This window comes from Aethalodelphis obliquidens, unplaced genomic scaffold (assembly GCF_003676395.1).
Source record: "Aethalodelphis obliquidens isolate GAN/ISIS:26980383/991018 unplaced genomic scaffold, ASM367639v1 scaffold58, whole genome shotgun sequence".
Lineage (NCBI taxonomy): Eukaryota > Metazoa > Chordata > Mammalia > Artiodactyla > Delphinidae > Aethalodelphis > Aethalodelphis obliquidens.
In genome coordinates this window covers 8,652,515-8,677,090 of record NW_020838002.1, presented here as the reverse complement: position 1 = coordinate 8,677,090, position 24,576 = coordinate 8,652,515, and the positions used below count along the sequence as shown (strand labels likewise).

General features: G+C 37.5%; 2 protein-coding genes across 9 annotated transcripts in view; one reads left to right on the top strand and one right to left on the bottom strand.

The window, feature by feature from the left end:
- The window catches only part of RNFT1 (ring finger protein, transmembrane 1), a 33,346-nt gene extending 9,679 nt beyond the window's left edge, over positions 1-23,667 (top strand). For 2 of the 4 annotated variants that reach the window (XM_027087268.1, XM_027087269.1), the window contains exons 8-9: positions 184-285; positions 1,165-2,059. In XM_027087268.1, the coding sequence (XP_026943069.1) occupies positions 184-285; positions 1,165-1,299 (237 nt within the window). In that variant the 3' untranslated portion in view covers positions 1,300-2,059. Of the gene's footprint in view, positions 1-183; positions 286-1,164; positions 2,060-22,435; positions 22,554-23,458 lie in introns of those variants that run through there. The other 2 variants (XM_027087271.1, XM_027087270.1) reach the window with 2 other exon arrangements.
- RPS6KB1 (ribosomal protein S6 kinase B1) overlaps positions 3,949-24,576 on the bottom strand; it is a 38,714-nt gene continuing 18,086 nt past the window's right edge. For 2 of the 5 annotated variants that reach the window (XM_027087267.1, XM_027087266.1), the window contains 11 exons: positions 23,025-23,172; positions 20,895-20,952; positions 19,345-19,445; positions 16,864-16,954; positions 16,590-16,680; positions 15,967-16,074; positions 15,603-15,665; positions 15,334-15,411; positions 11,945-12,052; positions 8,720-8,832; positions 6,896-7,796 (listed from right to left, as the gene is read on the bottom strand). In XM_027087267.1, coding sequence (XP_026943068.1) covers positions 7,559-7,796; positions 8,720-8,832; positions 11,945-12,052; positions 15,334-15,411; positions 15,603-15,665; positions 15,967-16,074; positions 16,590-16,680; positions 16,864-16,954; positions 19,345-19,445; positions 20,895-20,952; positions 23,025-23,172 — 1,197 coding nt within the window. In that variant the 3' untranslated portion in view covers positions 6,896-7,558. Of the gene's footprint in view, positions 7,797-8,719; positions 8,833-11,944; positions 12,053-15,333; positions 15,412-15,602; positions 15,666-15,966; positions 16,075-16,589; positions 16,681-16,863; positions 16,955-19,344; positions 19,446-20,894; positions 20,953-23,024; positions 23,173-24,576 lie in introns of all 5 variants that reach the window. The other 3 variants (XM_027087262.1, XM_027087263.1, XM_027087265.1) reach the window with 3 other exon arrangements.

Here is a 24,576-nt window from a genome sequence, read left to right as displayed (position 1 = left end):
ACCTTGATGCAATCCATCCAGGCATCATTCTGCATACATAGTTCAGCTCTGAAATGTTTATATCCTTTGGGAGAGTTTTCAAATGCCTAGTTCCTTGGAGATTTGAGAAATACAGTACCATCTATGTATTTAAGGAACAGAAAAGAAAGAAATTTGTAGGAACATAACTTCTTATCTTTATAGAGTCACGGAGTGGCTGCCAGCAAGAGACAGTGTTCAGATGTGGATGATATTTGTTCAATATGTCAAGCTGAATTTCAAAAGCCAATTCTTCTCACCTGTCAGGTAACTGTATTTTTAAGCAACCTCAATACAGCACTTCTCTGTGATCTGCAAACATCACATTTATGTTACTTATAGGGAAATATACACTATTCAGCAGAAAGTAGCATTCAGGGCACATACTACTAATTTCTTATTTGTGATTAGGGGTTTGGTAGGTTAGTTAAATCTTGCCCCTTAGTTCTAATGATTTTTTTTTTTTCTTTTTGCGGTACGCGGGCCTCTCACTGTTGTGGCCTCTCCCGTTGCGGAGCACAGGCTCCAGACGCGCAGGCTCAGCGGCCATGGCTCACGGGCCTAGCCGCTCCGCGGCATGTGGGATCTTCCCACACTGGGGCACGAACCCGTGTCCCCTGCATCAGCAGGCGGACTCTCAACCACTGCGCCACCAGGGACGCCCAGTTCTAATGATTTTTATGTAGAGGAGTGTATAAAGGGGGAAAAAAAAATTCAAATGGCATACTGGATACCAAAGTGACTGGGAAACAGACTATTTTTAATAATTGAATACTAGTCTTTTAGAATAATACCAGCATTTGTTACTGGACTGTATAAGGCCCTTTCCTATACTTTATTTCAGTAACCCTCAAAGACTTTATTAAGCTGTTAGTCATTATACTTGATCTTAAAGTTATCACCTGAGGATAGCTTGTATTTTATTAAAAGTGGTTAAACGGATAGTACAAGTCAGAATAATACTTGTGCCTCACCACGAACACCGCTGTGTTCTTGAATGTTATACTTTGTTTTCTCACTTGTAAAATAAAGGGATTAGTGTCCTCCAAATTCCCTTTCAGCTCTAGAGTATGATTCTCTGCAATGTGATGAATTTAAAATTGAAATGTTATCAACTATAAAATCTAGTTCTTAATTTCCTTACAGCATATATTTTGTGAAGAGTGCATTACCTTATGGTTTAACAGAGAGAAAACATGTCCGCTGTGCAGAACTGTGATTTCAGACCATATAAACAAATGGCAAGACGGAGCCACTTCATCACACCTTCAAATATATTAAGTTCTAAACGTAATATTAAGGCCACAAAACACTAATTTTATTTGGTTACAGTGACTATTGGTAAAGACATTAGAATGGATTTTCAGGGCTGGAAGTTAAGGAAAATGTTTCCAAATGGTTTTAGAATATTATAATAAGGCAAGTGTGTAGTCCAGCTTCTCAAAAGATTAAATGAAAGAACCCTATATTTAAAAATATATATAAGTAATGTTCAACATAATGCATATGCAACATTTATTCTATCCTAATTATCTGACAGATAATTGCAGTGTTAAATTGTAAATGTGTTTTCTTGTTAATGTTACCAAAATGACAACTGGATAACTAGAACTAGTGGTTTTAGAGGAATTCAGGTATTCTTTCCTGACACTGTTTTCGGAATAAAGAATATTTTTCATAATATTTTTAAGATACGCATTACCTGAAAGTAGAATTTTCTTTAATATTGACTTTTATAATTCCCATTCTAAAATTTCTCATAAAATTTGTATTTTTAAATGAATGCTCTAAATGCTATATTTTACCTGTACAATCAGATTTTTCTAAGGAAGATTAATTTACTGAGGATGAAATATTTTAATATTGTATTATTCTCTGTAGTGTGATTAGCAGTCATTGAGAACAGATGGTTTAAATTCCTTTTCTTTGTGGACTTCATACATACAATCCTGCCATCAGCTTTAATGTTCATGGTCTTGCTTTTTGGAAAGTGCCACGGACTTTCTTGGATTATTAAAATAATTCACATGGATTACAAACAGCTGGCTTCACTGATGATTTGAATTGAGTGACAAACAAGAGCAACTCAAACACTTAGAAAAGAATTCCTCGGGACTTCCCTGGCGGTCCAGTGGTTAAGACTCCGCACTTCCAATGCAGGGGACGTGGGTTTGAGCTCTGGTCGGGGAACTAGGCTCCCACATGGTGCGTGGCCAAAAAAAAAGAAAAAAGAAAAAAAAAGGATTTCCCCGTATAACTAGTCTTCTCCAGAAGAGTTTTGGAGTCTCATGCTTGAATCACCATTACTTGGGAGGTTAAAGCTTGCACTCAGGCCAACACAAGCTTTGGAGAGTGTGGTTTGTTTGTCTACAGGTATTTGTGCAGGGTGGTGGAAAGAGAATGAGGCACTTTCTCTCTCACTATGAAACCTCTAAGGGAGGATGGATCTATACCAGAAATCCAAAGAACTGGTTATTATATATATTTAGATGCAAGGCCTCTGCCCATTTTCTTTTTTACCATCTATCAGTTTGCACACAAGAAAAAGATAGTGGTGGGAAGTAGAAGCTACGAGGCAGAGGTAGAAAACAAATTTGCAGTGCTGATAAGACAAAGATTAAACCAACCTGGATTAATAAGGATAGTGACCAACCAGATACAGGTTAAACCACTTTTCATGCCTTATGGCCACCCAAATTGACAAAAGAACATTAGCCTGTAACTTTTCTCCCCAGGTGAATATTGCTAGATTATAAGTGCAACTGTTCCTGTTTATTCAGGATGAAATACTTAACTATGTTACATACTTTGAGAACCACTGCAAATACTAAAAAACAAGCTTACTTGGCCTTAAATCACCTTCCTAACTTGGTGGTGAAGCTAATAGTTGTTATTTAGGTATGCAGCAGGGGATAAGTGAGAAAGACAATTTGAGATTAGAATTTGGGTGTGAAGGATATGCTGACTTCTTGATAAAAACATAAGAATAACACCTTAAACACATAGGTTACTTCAGCCCTAATACCTACTTACCACACTTACTTACCCTATGGCCATATGGATAGCTTTGTTTCTTAATATGACTGAATAACAAAAGAAGTCCCTGGTGGACAGTGGGGTTTTTTGTTTTTGTTTTCTTAACAAACAAGAAAGCAGTTCACATATGAGTTTAAAAGGAGGAAAATGTAACAGGAGAGCTTTGCCATTCACTAGTAACATTGATGAACTAGAAGCATTTCTCTTATTTTTATTCCTTCACCTCAAAAACAGGAATAGGGATTCAAACCCCATTTATTCTGTGAATTCAGATCACATCCTCTAAAAGACTGTTTTATCAACATCAAGAGTCACTACTATGTTTTATAAAAAAGTACGTTTGAGAACTTCTGTAGAGAAACCATCTTGGCAAGTGTGATAGAATTACCTCATAAATAAGAGGTGGTTTACACAAAACACCCATCTTACAGTAGATATATCGAGACATTAGTTAAAAACAGATTTGTCCACTATGTTATTTTGTTCATACACATCAGGTAATGTAGTTGACAAATGTGGCTGGAAAAACTGTTGTATGTTAGCACAAGAAAGTCTTCCATTGTTTTTATGTGAAGCTGGCTTTCACATAACTTTTCACATGAACTTTTTTTTTTAAGCAACCAATTCAATTCTACTATTTGACAGAACTTGGAAATCACAGATGTTTAACACCTAATATAAAATCAGTACTAAAACTTGTTATAAATTTAAATTGCTTCAATTTCGCCACAAAAACAGTTTTATGACTGTCATTCTTCACATAAATAGTTTATTAAATATGAGAATCTGAACACATCTGGCATGTTAATGGGAAAAATTATTGAAACCACATGTGTACCTGATAGTTATTTCTTCCTATCTTAGGATAATAATAATTTAAAAAAATCACTTCTATTTTATGTTCATTCAAATTTGCATTTAATTTCTATTTACATTCAATCAATCTGAAATCAAATACTTAATACAGTAAACTAAACAAGATGAAAAGCAGAAAAGGTGTTACCCTCAAAGCACTCCTAATAAGGCAGCTGAAGAATTTACTCTGGTAGATGCAAAGCCAACTTGGGGTAGGAAAAAAAATAATAGTTTAAAGAGCAAACACAGATGAACCCATCTTTCAAATGTTACTTTAGATAATCCACTGATATAATACTTGTGCTACAGTGGTAAATTAAGAATCACACATGAAGAATTCTGTATCAATCAGCAACAGACCACAGGTCATGGTGGAACAAATACTTTATGATTATTTTGTCCAGCTTGCTAGTGTCTACTCCTATGAAAAAAGGTAGATGTTTGGACATTGATGTTTTTATTTGAGGAATTAACCATTTCCACAGCCTCAAAATCCATTCTGCATAAATCGAACATTTCTCATGAGAATAATCTTAGATCTAGCCCTTATAAGCTAGGAACCATATGACTAAGTAACCAAAATAGTTAGGTGCTATATTAAATATAAAATCCAAGGCTTGGGATATTAATACTATTGAAGATGCAGCTTATTTATAATCATTTATTTCTTAAAGAATGTTGAATTTATGGAGTATCATACATGCATTCTTCCCCCCCCAATTACCTTCTATCTCAAAAAATAGTACGGAAGAATCCTTCTTGAAGGATTCAAATTAGTTAAGACCATAAAGGGGAAAAAGAAATAACAGTTTTCCTAAAAATCTGGTTCAAGTTCAATAATTAATACTTTACATTGTTAATCACAGCTGGTTTATAAATCTCAGTTTATTCTGTAATGCTACAAACCTTATAAAATCAAAATTAGTAAACTTCAGTTCTCAATGATTATATTTTAATTAAAAAACAGCATGTATAAAATAAAAAAATATCCTGTAATAGCTGATTTTAAAGAAAATAATCAAGTGATGAAAGAAAAACACTTAATCTCTTTATACACTTACCTGGAATAATCATAAAGAACTTTCTTAGAAACTCAAGACTAGTATTATTGACATATATTTTTAAACTATGCTTGGGTTTTTACAAATAAATATAGGGTAAGCCATATTGCATAGGTGTGTGCTTTCTGTCTGTGACACTAAAGTGGCACTTGACATGTTTTCACAGTCATAGTAGGAATATCCATTTATGAAACAATTTCTCAATAAACTTGCCACAGTATAGAAAATTAACTTCACTGAATGTTAAGTTTGAAAAACTTATTTGTGTGGATGGTAGGTGTGCAATTAATACTTTTTATGCAGAAAGTTACAGTGTTTGCCACTATTGCTGGCAGTACTAATTATGAAACTGGTTTAACTATGGGGTGGTTATAGCCAGCCAATCACAGTGCAAATGTTACTAGCAAATAGGACTGAGGAGGAATATTTTGGTGTAAAACTTTCACTGGAATTTGGTCAGGCAGTCAACACTATAGTTAGTAAACTCATTTGAAAACAAGTATCAGAGTAGTACAAGCCATTTACAGTCTGAAATGAAGCCTGTACATATCACCATAGCTTTTTGGGTTCTGTTTTTCAGACATCATAAACTGTCAGAGAACAAAGACCTGCACTTTAAGTACAATTTCTGCCCTTACCATTATTTAGTTTCTAATTTATTAGCTACAGTTATAAAGTTCTCAGTAGACTGCTGCAATAAGGGAAGAGGAGGTCTAGAGGGAGTGATTTAAAAAAAAAAAAAGGCTTTCTGTCCGAAGATGAGCTGTTATCAATTGTTTCATTTATTGCCACAATTGAAAAGGTATATTTCCAATCATTTTTCATGGTTCTATTTTTGCTTAATGTCATAGGATTTCATCTTATCTCACTCGAACCGCCATTTAAATAAGCAAAGCTTTTTCTGGCTGAATTCAACATGCATAAATAATTTTATGGCTTGGATCCTATGGCTCAAAAAGGTTTGGAGAACATAGCAAGCAGCATCTATTTAAAAAAAATCATAGGGTTGCAAAATATTACAAATTGACTTTGCACACTCAGACTGAAGACATTATAAAAGACAAACAAAAAGGTGGTAAGACTCAACTGCAACTGCATGATCATCTATTATACCAGTATGCACTGAAATAATATTTTTATAAAGCTCTGCAGATATTAAACCCTTTCACCAGCTAAAAGTCAGGGAAACGCTCTCTTTAAGGCAGAAGTATTTAAGAAAGGTAAAGTTACTTTTATTTTTATTCTTTGTACCTGTAAATCACTTATGTAGACTTCATTACAATTTTCAAAAACATAGTGTCTTGTTAACATGTTTCCTAAATTAAGCCACTGAGTTTTCTTATTCACTGTGGAAGACATTCATCAAAAGGCCATCAAATACTTTTACAATCAAAAAATGTAGCCCCAATATAGGAAAAAAAAATACCTTTTTTCCTTTTAAAACCGTTGAGGAAAAAATGTAAGGAAGGCAGACACCAAAAACAGTAAAAAAGAAGTAAAACTTAAAACCTTACCAATTTGCTGTAAAGAGATTATACATAGAGGGTAGACCGTGGCAACACCCCCTTCCCCTGGATCTCCCTCCTCTCTCTCTCACTTTGCCGCCCTCGATATGCATTTTATCCTCTCTTCTGTCCTTCTTCAGCCATAGGCTGAACACATTTCACGTCTTGAACCAAATACTGGTATAAGGTGGCGATATTTTTCCAGTGCAATGCAGGCCCAGGATAAGGATGAAATGTAGGACATACAACTTATGCCCATTCCAAGGCTTCCAGTTAAGCTTAGCACATAATAGTACTGCAAGTAGAAATGATTAAATAGATTTTTTTTCCCTAGTATTACAGACAGGTATTGCAGCTGGGTTACTGAAAATAAACCCCAAGTCCACCCCAATCCCTCAAACGAGCCACAGCTGTGGTTAACAATGATTCATTTGCATTTTTATTATTTCACCAAGAGAAGAAACAGAAGTTGTCTGGCTTTCTTCACACCAATAATTTCGCATTTTAAAGTTTGGGATGTTTTCCATAATGAGCTGAATCAAAAATCTATTTGAAAAATATATATTTATATAAAAAAAGATTCAGGTTGTTTGCACGTAAAACATCAATTGTTAAGTTTCTTTCGTCTTTGATTCCATGTTGCTGGAAAGTCTGACCAAGCTTGCATGCTAATTTGTCCTTAGTTGCAAGTATTACAGGCAAACTCATACTTTGCCTAATGAAAGGATAACCCCTCTTCGACACAATCAGAACTCAACAGTGATTCAGAAGCAACATCCTACCCTTAATACTGTCAGTTTCGAGCCATCAACATGAAATCCTTGATAGGTTGAGAGGATGTTGCTAGGAATCAGTTAATTGATGTGCCTAAGAGTTCCGCAGTACTATTTTCACTTAAGTTTTTTTGCACCATTGATTGATTTTTTAAAATCCATGTTTATTTTTCCTCTGTCCAATGTGTTCTACGTAATGACACTGACTCTTCGAGACTGTCATTTTGAGTCTTCTTGTTTCACCCTGCGGGATGCTCACACATCCCCTCCCCACCTTTTTTGCCTTAAATTCATTAAAAGCATTGCTCTGTCATAGATTCATACGCAGGTGTTCTGGTCGTTTGGAGATCATGGGAAAAGCTTGTTTTTTGTATGGCCCGGAGTTCGGCTGTCGTATTGGAAGTGGTGCTGAAGCTTCCCCACTCGTCGTCACATCCATCTGCTCTATTCCACTTGTTTCCATTGGGTACTCCACAGGCGCCTGAGGATTTGCCGTGCTGGCTGAAGCACCTCTTCCCCAGAAATCCCCAGGAGAAAATTTGACAGGGCTTTAAGACAAGGAAGAGCTATCATTCGTCTCAAGTACTATCTCAACAAGGAACATTTCCCTTACATTTAAAGGGAGTGGGGTAATGTGACCGTTTTTTTTCATTTAATTTCATTTTTGTGTGGATTAATACAAAAGCAGAAGTTAAGCCATTTCTCCCCTAGACTAATTGCTAGTTTCCTAACTGGTCTCTTTTACCTCTCTACTTGCCCTCATAAAACCGTCAATGATACTTACTTTTTTAAAAAAATCATTTTCTCCCCCACTTAAAACGGCTGCTCATTGCATTTAGAATATTTCTCCAAACCTCTGCCATTCTCTTCCTCGCTCACCACACTTCAGGAATGTTGACCTGCCTTTCGTTTCCAAGAAAAAGGCCAAGTTTTTTCCTCCCTTCTGCAGCTTCTGCATGAGCTGTTCTTCTACCTGTAACATCCTTGTATTTCTGTATTTTGTATGGCTAGCTATTTCTCCATGAATAGGAGTCCCCTTGTTATTTTTTGCATTCTAGTATCACACTCTATTTTTTTTCGCATAGCATTTGGCGCTACTTGTAATTACATATTTTATTTCTTTGTTTATTTTGACTCTCTCTCACTAAATTGTAAGCTTCATCAGGACAAGGACAATTCCTGTCTTAATCGTGTGTCCCCAGAATGTAGCACAACCCCTGGTACACAATAAATGCTGAATGAATGGTTAAAGAGTACACTTTCCAGTGCAACGGCTTATTTTCAGGAGGGGAGGTAAACTATATAGCATATTATCGTTGATTAGTCACAGACTAGTCACTTGCAATATTAGAAGGTGTAGAGCTGTGCTTATGTCAAAGAGAATGACAGATCTTCCATTTATGTAACTTGGCATAAATTTCTTAAGCAATGCTCTTCCAAGTTAAAAAAAAGAATAACAAAGTCTGAATACCTGACAGGTGTTCGTGGGCTGCCAATAAATCTTCGAGGTGACCGGATTTTTGGTTCAAAGGAAAACTTTTCTTTCACGCTTTCAAGTACAGATGGAGCCACATAGGTAAAACCCTGAAAGACAGTAACAGTGGACTACAGAATAGGATTTTGTCATGTACATCAAGAAAGTGTGGTGGTTCAATCTCTGACACACCAAGACAATGATGTACACCTAAAATCACCAATGTAGATACTATCCAGTCTCCTCAATCTCATTTTACACCCGTTACCTTCTTTCCAGTAATTTCTTGAGGCACAGACCTCCAGAGAGCAGAATTCTATTGAGCCGCATATGCCAGCAAACAAAATTTCACTCTACTGAAAGGAGGAGAACAAAACAGGAAGATGCAGGCTCTACATTAAGATGTTAAATACAGGGCTTCCCCGGTGGCGCAGTGGTTGAGAGTCCGCCTGCCAATGCAGGGGACATGGGTTCGTGCCCCGGTCCGGGAAGATCCCACATGCCGCGGAGCGGCTGGGCCCGTGAGCCATGGCCGCTGAGCCTGCGCTCCGCAATGGGAGAGGCCACAACGGTGAGGCCCGCGTACCGCAAAAAAAAAAAAAAAAAGAAAAAAGATGTTAAATACAAAGATAAATGCAAAGAAAATTCTAGTGTTCCTAGCCACATGCATATAAGCAACTAAGATTATCACCCCCAAACAGTTTCTCATTATTAGGCCAAAGTCAAAATAGAATTCTCTAACTTGGCACATGTGATCTTTCTGGTTTTATACCAATGAATGGGTAGATTCAGATTTTCCTGATGAATAAGGGTCAGCATTGTGAAAACTTAATTTTAACAGACACTAATGCAATTTTGTTAGCTTTAGTTCTTTCTTGGACCTTGCTATTAGGCTACCAGCTATCATTTATCTTGCTGTTCATGTTCATCCCTTTAACAGTTAATCTTATACCTATCTTCCCTTCTGTTTATTCTTGTCACTTATGAGTAGGCATTTGAGTTATAATAAAAAGACTCAGTAAGGCTCTGGGTGAAGTCCTAAAGAGTAAGGTGCAATTCTGTAGAGCATATGCTTTGTTCTGACAGCTACATGTGGACTACGAAGGCCGTTTCCCCGCATGTTCTTGTGGGCTAAAGCTATAACTACCAAGAGGACCAGACTGTGCCTTAATCATCTTTGAATTTCCTTGAATTCTAATAGGAATTGAAATATTAATTGAACTGAAGTTACTACAGCCACAATCTCCAGATAAGTGGGCTGTTACTATTTTAAATTAATTTTAGTGCTCGCTTAAAACAGATACACGTTGTGTACAGAATTCTGGCTACAACCTAACAAATGAATTGTTCTTGTATTCATTAGTTAGCCAATTCAAGTAATTAAGAAAAGCTCAACACGGATTTCCCTGGTGGTCCAGTGGTAAAGAATTTGCCTTCCAATGCAGGGGATAAGGGTTCAACCCCTGGTCAGGGAACTAAGATCCCACATGCTGTCGGGCAACTAAGCCTGCGTGCCATAACTGCTGAGCTTGTGCGCCTCAACTACAGAGCCTGCGTGCCACAAACTACAGAGCCCTTGCACTCTGGAACCCACGCGCCACAACTACAGAGCCCACGTGCCCTGGAACCCGCGCACCACAACTAGAGAAGAGAAAACCCGCACGCCACAGCTAGAGAAAAGCCTGCATGACACAACGAAGAGCCTGGATGCCACAATGAAAGATCCTGCATGCCTCAACAAAGATACCGCAACTAAGACCCAACACAGCCATAAACAAATAAACAAATAAAAAGATCAGCAATACTTTAACTGGAATGAAAGCTTAGATACATAACTTTTGCCACCACAACTTTGGATTTCTTTGTAGTAAGGTGTTTCTAGACTTTTTTTTTTATGGGGGAGAACAATTGTCAAACTAGCTAAAACTCTATAATGCCCAGTTGAAGAAAAGGTCTGTATGTTAAATCAAAGGTATAAATTCCACATCAGTAGAAAACAAAATTCCACATCATGAAAGAAAAAAAGAAAGCAATGACACAATTAAAATGAATCATGCCTACTTCCCTAACTGATAAGAGATTGTACTAAGGGGGATACAGTAACTTTGCATCATGCTGACATAAATTTAATAACATGCATTCATCTTTCCGTCTTATGTAATTAAAATGCTATAAAATTGTATTTTGCATGTATATTCTTATATCACCATATAATCATACATTTATAGAATTATTACTATTCAGTGTTGTTTACTGAAAAGCATACTGTACTATGGTGACTTAAGTGTTATTTTGCCCATACACAATTTTTGTATTCCATGCTAACTTTAGAACTGACCCTCCACCCCCAAAGATACAACACTACTGTGGTGTGTTATACTGAGAGCATTATTATTATTTTTTTTTTTTTTACTGAGAGCATTATTTTAAAAAAAAGTTTGAAAATTAAGTTAGCAACAAATCCAGTGAACTCAGAAACAAATAAGGAAGAAAAAAAAACTTCCAAATGATTACTTTCCCCATATTCTATTCTCCCTAGGGATAATCCAAAAAGAAATGACAAAGGATAATGACAAAGGAAACAAATGATATAAAATCGGGTAGATATTCACATGACATGTAATTATAGTAATAAAATAAGCACTAGGCAAATAATATGCAATGATGGTCATCAGATATAAACCTATCATTTCTGTTAATCAAAATCTAAAATTTTGTTTTTCTATCTGAGGAGACAAGGTATAAATCAATACAGATACCTCCTCCTTAGGATTAATCTGCTTACAATCACATATGAACCAATATATTTTGATGTCAAATATTCACAATCAACAGGTTAAAAATCCCCTACAGACAAAAATCTTTAGCTGTTTCAGGAATAAAATAGTTAACTATGAGCTCTTCTTCTCCTACTGCTATGACTGTGTGGGTTTCAGTTAAGATGCTGAGCCAAACATTTTAAGTCAGTGGGCGATTCAAAAAAAGGAATCATATACTCTGACTCTAATTGCTAAAATGGAATGCTGGATTATGAAAATGAATTTTCTAACTTATCAACAAGTTATAAGGGGATAACTTTTAAAAAAAAGCACCTCAGGTTATCTACATAAACTATAAAGCAAGCAAACTGAAATTTTCTTATTAAAAAGGGCGTTTCTTACTGAAAAGGGCCCATCCTCATACTTAATTTCCCATGGGTACATCAGAAATTCTTTAACTCACCAGAAAGACCTGGTTGGCACTTTCACTGAGAGTTGAGTCATCTGGGCTGTCAACAGGTGTCTGACGTGTAAACTTTGAATCAAACTGACTCACATCCTCTTCAGATTGCTTTATAAAAAACAAAATGATTAGAAAATGGTGAACAGACTACATTATACATATCAATCAAATGCATTACATACATTAGAGAAGGCTCTAGATAGATCTCTTTTCTCAGGGTTTGACTGTAATAAAGTAGCAAAATAGCCTTAGCAGGCACAGATTGAAAAATAAATACAGGTGAAAAGTATCAAAGGTCAAACTATATCTTTAGTACACAGTTATCATTCCTATTAAAAATCTGGGGGCTTCCCTGGTGGCGCAGTGGTTGACAGTCCGCCTGCCGATGCAGGGGGCGTGGGTTCGTGCCCCGGTCCGGGAGGATCCCGCGTGCCGCGGAGCGGCTGGGCCCGTGAGCCATGGCCGCTGAGCCTGCGCATCCGGAGCCTCATCCGGAGCCTGTGCTCCGCAGCAGGAGAGGCCACAACAGTGAGAGGCCCGCGTACCGCAAAAAAAAAAAAAAAAATCTGAATATCTTCCCTTCTCACAAAGCTTCAGTGTGGCTAGCCCACTGGCGAAATCCCTTTTTAGAGACAATCTGCACAGTTGGCAAATTTGTAATAAACTTGAAGCAGAGTTTAAACACAAAGCACATAATATGCTCTAGTTGACGTTTCTTCCCATACCTTATTTCATTCCTTTAAATTTCTCAAGGAGCAAAAGTAATATTCTACTCTGCATGAGTATATTTTCTTGTGGAGGAATATTATCACCCAGATCTAACCACCAGATCTGTTTCTTTAATTTCTTCTCTCTGTTACAACATCAGACCATGTGGTTGTGTCAAAAGAACCCAGCAACCGGGACTTCCCTGGCAGTCCAGTTAAGACTCCACGCTTCCACTGCAGGGGGCACAGGTTCCATCCCCAGTCGGGGAACTAAGATCCCGCATGCTGCGTGGCCCAAAAAAAACAACTCAAGAACCTACACAAAGAAGCACCCAGTGTCTAAAGATGGGAAAAACTGAACATCAATAAAAATAACTGCAATGAATTGAAACACAAATACATTAAACAGCATGAGTTCATAATTATACTAAAAAAAATCACAATTCATTGGCCAATTTTGGAAGTTAGGGAACTAATTCATTATTCTGCAAACTGGGAAAGAAACATTTATCCTGCCTTTCCTGTATAAACTGCACCTCAGGTAACCAAACAACTGATACAAGAGTATCTTTTCACAGAACAATTCCACCTAATAAAGAATGAATAACAGTATTAGAGTAAGACAATTTTGCAAACCCCTAATGAAATCTTGGAACTAGGCTATAGATTCTCAACCTTGGCTCTACTGACATTTTGGGCCTGATCATTCTTGTTGTAGGATGTTGTCCTGGGCATTATAGGATGTTTAGCAGCATTTCTGGCCTCTATCCCCTAAGTACCAGTGGCACTCCTCCCTAAGTTGTGACAACTTGTCTCTGACATTGCCAAATCAACCCTGGCTGAGAACCACTGATATAGGCAATAATCAATGACCACTAACTTTTTTTTTTTTTTTGCGGTACGTGGGCTTCTCACTGTTGTGGCCTCTCCCGTTGCGGAGCACAGGCTCCAGACGCACAGGCTCAGTGGCCATGGCTCACGGGCCCAGCTGCTCTGCAGCGTGTGGGATCTTCCCGGACCGGGGCACAAACCCGTGTCCCCTGCATCGGCAGGTGGACTCTCAACCACTGCGCCACCAGGGAAGCCCCCGCTAACATTTTTTTAAAAAATGTAAGTACATGTTATATCTTCTGATCAAAATATATAGTACCAAAAGTTTAATCTGAATCAGATCTAAACTAAACCTAAACTACCAGTTTCCAGAAATACAAGGAACAGATGAACATGGCTGAGGACAACATGGGGTTAAAATCAGCAAAATCAATGTGAGGACCCCTACAGGACAAACAGTCCAGTTTCTTCAGTAAGTCCTCAAAGGAGGAATTGAGAGAGGATATCTATAGATGGAGAGACCTAAGAGACATAGTAACCGAACTATATAGGTCTTGACTGAATCCTTACTGAAACAAACCAACAGGAAAAAAAAGAAACAATTGGGGAAACTGTCAGCTTTTTAGTTGTGATGATAGCACGGTGGTTATGTTTACGTTTAAACAAGATGACTTAGTAATTTTTGAAGCTGGATAGTTGGTATATGAGGGTTAATTATCCTTACAGTTATATACGTTGAAATTTTAAAGCAAGTCACCTGGTGCTCCAGGACCAAATAATCATCATCATTATCCTATTCCTTCTCCTCCACCATCATCTCAAGAAATAGAAAAATAAACTATCTTTTCTCAAATTTTGAGATGGGAAGAAGACAAGAACTAATACGCTAACTCATTTACTCATAAGCATATTGTTATGGTTTGAAGTATGTCCCTCCAACAGTCATATAATGAAGTTCTAACCCCCAGTACCTCAGAATGTGACCTTATTTGGAATGAAGGCCATTACAGATGTAATTAGTTAAGATAAGGTCATACTGGAGTAGGGAGGGATCCTAACCCAATATGACTGGTGTCCTTACAAAAAAGGGAAAATGTGGACACAGATCTACACACAAGGAGAATGCCACATGAACATGAAGGCAGAGATAGGATGATGTTCCTACAAGCCAAGGAATGCCAAAGATTGCCAGCAAACCACCAAAAGCTAGGGGAAAGGCATGAAACAGTCTCTCACAGCCTTCAGAAGTAACCAACCCTGCCAACACCTTGATCCCGAACTTCTAGCCTCTAGAACTGTGACATAATAAATTTCTATTTAAGCCACCTAGTTTGTGATACTTTGTTATAGAAAAGCAAATTCAAAATAGGGTTGGGTTAAGCAAAACAAAACAAAGCAAATAAACACAAAAGTCCTAAGTACTTGAGATATTTAATCATCTTAGGCAACCAACTTTAAACTAGTTAATATAGCCATCAATTGCTGCTGGCAGTAGTTCCTGAAAAGACTGCACAGAGGGACTTCCCTGGTGGCGCAGTGGGTAGGACTCTGCACTCCCAATGCAGGGGACCTGGGTTTGATCCCTGGTCAGGGAACTAGATCCCACATGCATGCCCCCACTAAGAGTTCGCATGCCGCAACTAAGGAGCCCGCCTCCTGCAACTAAGACCTGGTGCAACCAAATAAATTAATTAAAAAAAAAAAAACTGCACAGAATAAAGATTCTGAAGAGAGGATAGACCAAAGTTTTTGAACTATTAATAAATATAAAATGTTTCTGAATGGTCTGATATTTTCTTATTGTAAAAAAGTACCAGGTCCCTCAGATTATATGCTTTCATGAATACATACCAACAGAGGTTTAAAGGGGGGCTCTACCTTCCGAGCCAGCAGTTCTTCCCAGTTAATATGTCTGAAGAACGGATGAGCCTGGGGAAGAACAAAACAAAAGAGCAGGAAGAAAGGTTAAGGGGAACAGACTTCACTGGACTGACTGATCAGCCCATTTGAAGTTACCAATCACAAAATAAGCTATACTTATAAGCAACTACATATAACCTTCACAAATACATAAAATAGCATTATCTTCCCCACAAACCACCAAGCATGCCAATCCCTACTTGAACTTCTCCAGCGTCCCCAGGACCAGCTCCAAGACGAGAAGCAGCATTTCTTTTCAGCAGCTTTAGGGAGGAAAAGAAACACACTGATGAACCTTACCTAGTCAAATTGATTATTTTTCTTTATAGAATTTGCATGTCTATTTTGCCTTACGAATGTATGATTTATTAATTACTTCTAAGTATCGTTTGGGAGTAAAAAGAAAATCTTTAAACAAACAAATTTGTCCTTTGCCTGCAAAAACTGTAGGCTTTTTTGTCAACACCTGTGTATGATTCTGTAGTCAAAATGTATATTCAGTTCTATCTATTTAAATCCTAGTAGTTGAAGCTTATGGTTTGAGTGCCTATTTTAGAACCCTACCTTTTTAAGCAGATCTCTGGCTTCTTGTGTGAGGTAGGGAGGCAAATTGAGTTTACATTTGAGGATTTTGTCAATTGTTTTCTTTCTATTCTCCCCAGTGAACGGGGGCTAAGAGTAGAAGAGAGTGAGAAAAATCAGCATAGAAAAAATCAAATTTTAAATAACAGAATTATTCATTTCCTGAATTAGTCAGTTACGCATAGAGATCAGAAATGTATGTTGTGATATGGGATGCCTGCTAAAGACCTGTAGTTTTTGAGCAATGGCACAGAGAAAATAGCAACGTCCTGGAAGCAACTGGGTTGCCACCATTAACTTGGTGTGATAATGGGTGAGCCATTTGATTTTATGCTTCACTTTCTCCATTTCTAAAATAAGGGCAGTATCTGTTTTACCTCTGTTTCACAGGACCACAGGCCATGACATAGATCATCTAAATGAAAATATTTATAAAAGTACAGAGGCCCATAATACTACTAATGAAGCATCAGTAGTGTTAGATTTTTTAAAAATAACTTAATTGGTAACATTTTCAAAAAGCACAGGAAAGATCTCTTGCTGTAATGACTTAATAACTACTCAGCACAGACCATAACACATGCAACTTTTAACTGTGCACCTACTGCTCCAGTCAGCATGTCATACATTAATGCTCCCAGACTCCACCAATCCACAGCACGATTGTGGCCACTTCTCATCAAGATTTCAGGGGCCCTACAAGGAGAAAAATAATATGCCTAAAACATTCACTATTTGCCTATCATCTGAATTAAAATTTTTAAAACAGTATACAGAACCAAGTGTTGCTACAGAAAATTTAGCACACTATTATTTAAACCAGGTAAAAGTTAGCTATTATCCCCAAACCAGTAATATTTCTTTGAACATGCAGCTCACATGTATTCTATTGTTCCACAAAATGTGTGTGTGACTGTTCCATCATGAATAGATTCTTTGCATAGTCCAAAATCTGTTAGTTTCACATGACCTACAATGAAAGATTATAGATGGTTATTCTGAGAATTCTATGTGCAATATTTGAATGTATCATACAAGACAATAACCTATCCTTCCATTTTACTTTTTCTGCCTTAAATTTATTTTTTGAGACATCAAGAACTAGCAAGGTTCCATCCATAAATGGGATGCTAAATAACCCTTTAAGGGTAGGGCAAAATTATCTTTGCCGGGACTTCCCTGGTGGCCAGTGGTTAAGAATCCGCCTGCCAATGCAGGAGACATGGGTTCAAGCCCTGGTCCGGGAAGATCCCACATGCTGCGGAGCAACTAAGCCCGTGCACCACAACTACTGAGCCTGTGCTCTAGAGCCCACGAGCCATAACTACTGAGCCCGCATGCCACAACTACTGAAGCCCATGTGCCTAGAGCCCATGCTCCACAACAATAGAAGCCACCGCAATGAGAAGCCCGCGCACCGCAACGAAGGGTAGCCCCCACTTGCTGCAATTAGAGAAAGACCGTGCGCAGCAACGAACACCCAAAGCAGCCAAACTAAAAAAAATTATCTTTGCCAATGATATAATCTATCTAGTAAAGGTAAAAGAAAGATGAGAAAAAGGTGAAAAACAGCTTGTCTAAGGCTCTAGCTTTACCTATACCAAGAATCCTTTACCATCCTGAGCAAGTAAGTCCTGGGAAAACTTGATGAAGTCTGGATTATGTACACAGACCATAAAAAAGATCTTCTGCATGTTAAACGAAGGTGTGACACTGTACTTCAAACATATAGCTTTTATCACCATGAACTGTGACCTGACAGTTCTTAAAACAGACTTAGTCACTATAACAAGTTAGCTTATTCTGCCAATGCAGTTTGGAAAAAGAAATGAAATTGCTGTATGGCATGGAACCATCATCTTTGATCCAGAAAGTGAAAAACTCATCACCTTGGGGCTTCCCTGGTGGCGCAGTGGTTGAGAGTCCACCTGCCGATGCAGGAGACACGGGTTCGTGTCCCAGTCTGGGAAGATCCCACATGCCGCGGAGCGGCTGCGCCTGTGAGCCATGGCCGCTGAGCCTGCGCGTCCGGAGCTTGTGCTCCGCAACGCGAGAGGCCACAACAGTGAGAGGCCCGCGTAAAAAAAGAAAAAAAAAAGAAAAAACAAAACAAAACAAAAAAACTCATCACCTTACACAAAGAACATCTCAGTTCAAGTTTAGCTTTAATGAACTGTCATTAGCTATCCAGTGGTTCAGCAACCCCAGGGACCCTACTGTTCCAAGTTTATTTCGAGAAAAGAAAAGGCAATGGACTATTAACTCAAATGTAGGTATGTATTTTACTCTGACACAGAAGAAGAAATATGACCTTTATTTTCACAGAGCCACCTGATACACTCAGGTTATGCATCAAAGAAATTAACTAGTCACTTCTCAATTCTATCCCTTGCCTTAGAATTCACAATCAGAATCTAAATTTGTGGCAGTGGGGGCAGAACTGGGAGAGAGAGATACACAGATACCCATAATGTATGTGGTTAAGTACATTTCTCCAAAAAAAAAAAAAAAAAAAAAAGGGGAAAAGAAAGGAAAGCAAGAAACCCCCCACTATCTGAAACATTTATTCTGGCATCAGTTGTCCATAAACCATTTTCTGTACAAGAATTTAAAACCATTAACTACCTCTTGCATCATTCGATAGACATCTAAGGATCAGCAGCTGCCACCAGCCCCCAGATACCCGAGTTGGTTGGTTGCTCCTTTGGGATGTGAGTGAATTGCCAAGTCTAGCCAGCCCAGATTACTCTCACATAAGTTGAACTGTCTGTAGCAGCATGCAGTAATGATCAAGGCTCACTTTGCTGTAGCTATAGCTGCACAGAATATTAGTCTGTCTGATTTTTATGTCTGTTGTTGTTGCAGACAGCAAGAATAAACTGATGCCTACTAAATATTTTACCTCCAAAGTTATATCAAATATTTTGGTCCAATTCTAATCCTTTCCTTTTTTATCACATTAATAAAATTTACCATAAAAATATTGCTTCTAATACTTATGCATTTCATCAGTAAAGAAAACTCAATTTATAAAGTTAAGATTCACTTTCCAATTTAAGGAACCAACCAAAATTAGTATTTGGACTGGCTTCTGGCTCACCACACTTTATGTAAGGATTACAAAAGAATGACAAGCTATAAAGAGTAAGGATTAAACTAGAAAAGGTAGCTGTGGCCAGTTATCCTCAATTCTCTTTAATCTCATCAATCATAAGTACAAGTATCATGATGCTATAAGTTCTGAGGGAGCAATGTATAATAACTGACGCATAAATATGGGGCTCTGAAAATGACCATGACCTGTGTGGGAAGATTTTAAGATGATTATTTACTATAGAATTGTTTACAGTATATCTCCACCTTGGTGATTAAGCATGATATTCTCCGGCTTCAGGTCTCTGTAGATGATCCCCTTTTGATGTAAATGCCCCAAAGCCATGGAGATTTCTGCCAAGTAAAAGCTGGAAACAAAAGTGATTTAATAAAATTAAAAAGAGTAATCTACTCAAAGCAGTTTATGTATGGAGCAAAATTCCTTGAAAGAAATAGACATGCACCAAAGACCAAATTAGTGGGAGTGGGGGTGGGTATGGGGAAAAGAGATGGCATAGGATGCTGCCAAAAGGCATGGAGACATTTACGTTTCACTCATTTAGTGAAACTATGTTTTATTTCATCATTAGAACATATTGCTAAAATTGCAAAGAAGTCCAGAATATGCCAAACTGTCACTGGTCGTGTTTTGTTCTGTCTATGTAGGAACTAGGCCAATAGTCATTCAGATCAAAGCAAATTTCTCCCACCCACCCCCAATTTTTAAATCCCATAGGAAATAGGAACTTTGTTATTCTCAGAGATCAAGTCTTAGTTTCAAAAATACCTTATAACCTGACCCTTAGAAGCCCACGCATCCCTTACTTAATACAGCTGCATATTTATATACAGCTCATGCCCACAGTGTCTGCCCTCCCTCTTGCCAGCCAGCCCACAACTATAAACTGTGTGACACTCAAATTTATCTACCTCAAAAGAATAAAGGGCTGAGTCAACCCTGTCTGGATTCGAAAAGCACAAGGCACTGCAATACTGGCTGCATAACAATGTTGCAATCCTGCAGATTACTCCAGGATGGAGAGGGTGTGTCCTAGAGGACTGAGGCAGTTTCACAGCCAGCAGGACCACAAACACAGCCTCCAACATGGCTCAGAGAGCCTCCTCCAAAAAGGGCACTTCATCCCTAAGGCTCTTAAATGCAGCTTCTGTGTTAGAAAAGGCCTGAAATTAAACAATGGAATGCAGTTTGGTAATTAAGGTAGAAAAAAACATTTAAGTGTTTTCTATTCAATTAATGTGTAGGATAAACTGATTTATTGTTACCCAATACTGTCATCTCACAAAAGGGTGTGTATATTTTTAATTTGAAGCAGATGCCATCTTAAGAAATATGAGGGTAGATCCCATCCTGGCCATTGAATCAATCCACAGATGATATGTGCAGGCTTATCACCTCCCTAAGACTGCACCTTGGGAACTGGAAAGTCTACAAAAAAAGAGGAGATGATTTCTGATACTTTCCATTGCTCCACACATAAAGTTTTACTGGAAAACCACATTCACCCAGGGCCAAGGCAGGCAGCTTACCAATTCAAGGAAAGAAAGCCCCAGTGAGAATGGTTCTGTTAGGAACTGGTGTGAAGAACGTTCCACCCAAAGCCTGGGGGCAAAGGAATGATGTGACCTCCAATGGCTGCCAAGTCCCAAAGCTGCTTCTCCCTCTTAGAGTCCTGAGTGACCAACTGGCTCCAGAACAATTTACTGAATCATCTGGCTGCCCACAGTGGGAACAGGACTTTGCTTTTAATTATATGAATTATTACCTGAATCCATACAACCACAAAAATTTCACTTACCAGGCTGTGTCTTCCATAAATATTCCTTCTCTTTCTAACTGCATAAATAATTCTCCTCCTGTAAAGAAAAGAAAAAGACATTAGAAACAAAGCAATCTTTTTTTTTCCAACAATCCATTCTAATGAGAGGGTTTGTGCTTTCCTTTTAGCCATAATTAAAAGACATCAACCCTTTAAAAATAAAAAACAGATCCTAAACATTACAGGTTTAAAACTAAGTCCTCAGTATTCCATTTTTAGCAGTGTTCTTATTCTTATGTGAAATATACAAGTTTTGGAATTCTAGGTTTTACATCTATAAACTTCAAAATATTTAGATTCCAGACCTGCGGTTAAAAAAAAAAATCTTGATTAAAGCTTCTCTAACATTTTACCGGCATTTAGAAAAATGTTAGTATGTAATTAAACCATCCTTGCAAATTAGTGAATGCCCATATTCCACATTTTTACAACTCTTAAACTGCATGAATTTGGCAATGTCCTTGTAAATAGTATGGCACTGTTTGAATATCAAAATAAACAATGATAATAAAGTGTGATATCCTACTGAAAAATCTTAGAATCCATGAGTCCACAATGATGTAAATCAGTGAATAGATAAATGGAAAGCTCTTCGTTACAGCAGAATGCCAAATAATAAATGAAGAAGCCATGATGGAGTAAGAAAAATCACTTGGCAATCATCATAGTTAATTGTTTCAGGCAAGAATCAATGGATGCTAAAACTGTATGTGAAAGTTTGATGAAAGATGAGATATTTAAATAATTTCAAAGTATCTCCTCAAGATACTTACTAATTACAAAAGGAAAATTTCACCAGAAAAAAAACCTGGCAGACATCACCTTATACATATGATCAAAGTTAACGTCAACAGTAATGGAACAAAGATACAAATATCATGTACCTCTTGCTCTGATACACAGAGAAGGATACAATGTCACTTCGATGGTCCTCCCCAAAATGCATAACCTGAATCTAATCCTGAGGAAACACCATATAAGCCCAAACTGATACATTCTACAAAGTAACTAAACTGTACTTTTCAAAAATGTCAAGGTCATGAAAGACAAAGAAAGACTGAGGAACTGTTCCAGATTAAAGGAAACTGAGAGAGATTATTGTATTAATGTTAATTTCCTATTTTGATAATTTTAGTACAGTTATGTAAGATACTGTCTTTAATTTCAGAAAAATATACATTGAAGTATTTAGGGGTAAAGGGAAATCATGTCTGTGACACTCCCTTAAAGAGTTCAGGAAAAAAATTATGAACATATATACACATATGTGTGTGTATATACACATCTATATACACACACGTACATATACAGAGAGGGAGAGAAAAAGAATGATGAAACAAAACAATGTGGTAAAATGATAACACTTGGGGAATCTAGGTGAAGAGTACTTGGGAATTCTTTGTCCTGTTCTTAGAACTTTTTTGCGGAAATCTGAAACTATGTTAAAATAAAGGTACAAGAAAAAAACAACCGTCACAAAAAAGTGACTAAATTCTGCAACTTTCTGTTCCATGTTACAGGCTCTTGTGAAATCTGTTTTTCAGAAAACTCAAGTGTGTTTGCTGGAAATAGATACCTGTGATCTTGAAATGCTATGGGGTACCACAAATTCCTAGGAGGGGGTAAGCCCTGGAAAAGGTGGGTGATTTCCAATGTAAACTGCAAAATCTATCAATAAGACTACATTAAACAAAAAACTCTTCTGTTTAAAGATGCAATACCAAAAATACTCGTTACCTTAAATAACACTCTTAAGTTTTCCATGTCAGTTTACAAAAAAATAAATCAGTGGTTTATTTGAATTATATTATCTTACCCAAGTGTAGTCAATTTGATGGCTATCAATTAGCTGTTTGCTCTTTTAATTGATTACAATGGGATTAAGATAAAATATTACAGATGGGGAAAAAGACTTAACCTTTAAAGTTTCCTTCACATTTGTCTGCAAAAAGAAACACTTCGTCACATCTGAATTCCTTATGTCAATGTATTTGTCAATTTTAGGAACTATTTGGTCACATTGGGAAAAAGCATTTTTCTATTGGAAAATAATGTTTTGACCAAGTTTCTGGAGCTAATGCAAATAATTACACCAAGCTGTGTACTGACCGCTGAGATACTCAAGGATGAGGTAGAGTTTTCCACCAGTCTGAAAGGCATAAATTAAATCCACAATGAAGGGATGCTTTACTTCCTCCAGAATATTCCGTTCTGCTTTTGTATGAGCTGTATCTTTAGCATTTCTTACTATCATTGCCTAAAGGAAAAGAGATGATCTATAAGAACAAAGTAGTAGACATTTTTATCCTATAGTAACTGGAAAATCTATTTTGTGCTTTTCTTGCCAACATTAAACTATTAATCATAGTTCCCACTGGAGACTGAGATGGGGTAATGGAAGACATTCACTTCTTATATACATCTGCACTGTTTGGATTTTTTGTAGTAAACATGTAAATGAAAACCTAAATAATCTGTTTTAATGTAAATAGATCAAATTTATTCATATATTCACTAACTGTTGAATGTCTACTATTTTATAGGCTCTTAACAAGAAAGCAGAACCAACAGAAGGAGTCTCTAGCCCACAGGAGCCCAAAGTCCCAGGGAAGAGAGATGAGTCAATGGAGCTAAGCACAAGGTGCCATGGGAACTACATCTGACCTGGCAAGAAGTCTTCCTGGAGGTGGAGATACCTAAGCTGTATCATAAAAAGTTATTAAGATGAAATGTAGAGGGTATTAAAAAAAAAGGCATTCCCAGTGCAAAAGAGGCTTGACAGGACGGGACACGTCTTGAGGATCTAAAAGTAGTTCAGTATGGTTAGAAGTGGTTAGGACATGTATTAGGCTGGACATATAGGAAATGGAAGGCCTGGGCATCTAGGCAAAGGCATTTGAATCTTATTTTAGAGGCAGAGGAGAAATGCTGAGGTAAGGTAAATGAATAACCTTTGGCTTTAAGAAAGACAGTTCTAGTAGCAGTGTGAAGTTTTAGGGAAGAAATGACACCATTTAGAAGGCTAGTAAACTAAGCAAGAAGTAAAACCTGTAACTAAGAAAATGAAGGTGGGGAAAAAAAGGGTAAAAGTGCATCATTAGCACTCGCTGACTAAGGAGATACGAGAAGAAATGATGATACCATGGTTTCTGTGTAAGTAATGGTGTCATTCAATAACAGGAAATGGAAACAAAGAAAAAAGTTTTGGGAAAATGATATATTGCTTTGGACATGCTAAGTCTTAAATTCTAAGTTCTTGTACACCTCTAGTAACATGAAAAAGCGTATATACGTGGCCATTAGTTGCAATATTATTTGTAAAAGTGAAACATTAGAAACAACCTAAATGCCCATGCATAGGATACTGCATGAAAACCCTGTGTAAGAAAACTGTAAAAAGAATGAGGAACATCTCTGAAAGCAAGGTGCAAAAGAGCATATATGGCACAGCAGTAACACAGTATGCTACCTTTTGTGTAACAGTGGAAATAAGAATATATATAATAGGTACATGCTTATATCTGCAATAATGAGCACACCTAAATTAAGCCAAAAGCTAATGATACAGGGAATTCCCTGGCGGTCCAGTGGTTAGGACTCGGCACTATCACTGACAAGGGCCCAGGTCCGATCCCTGGTTGGGGAACTAAGATCCCGCATG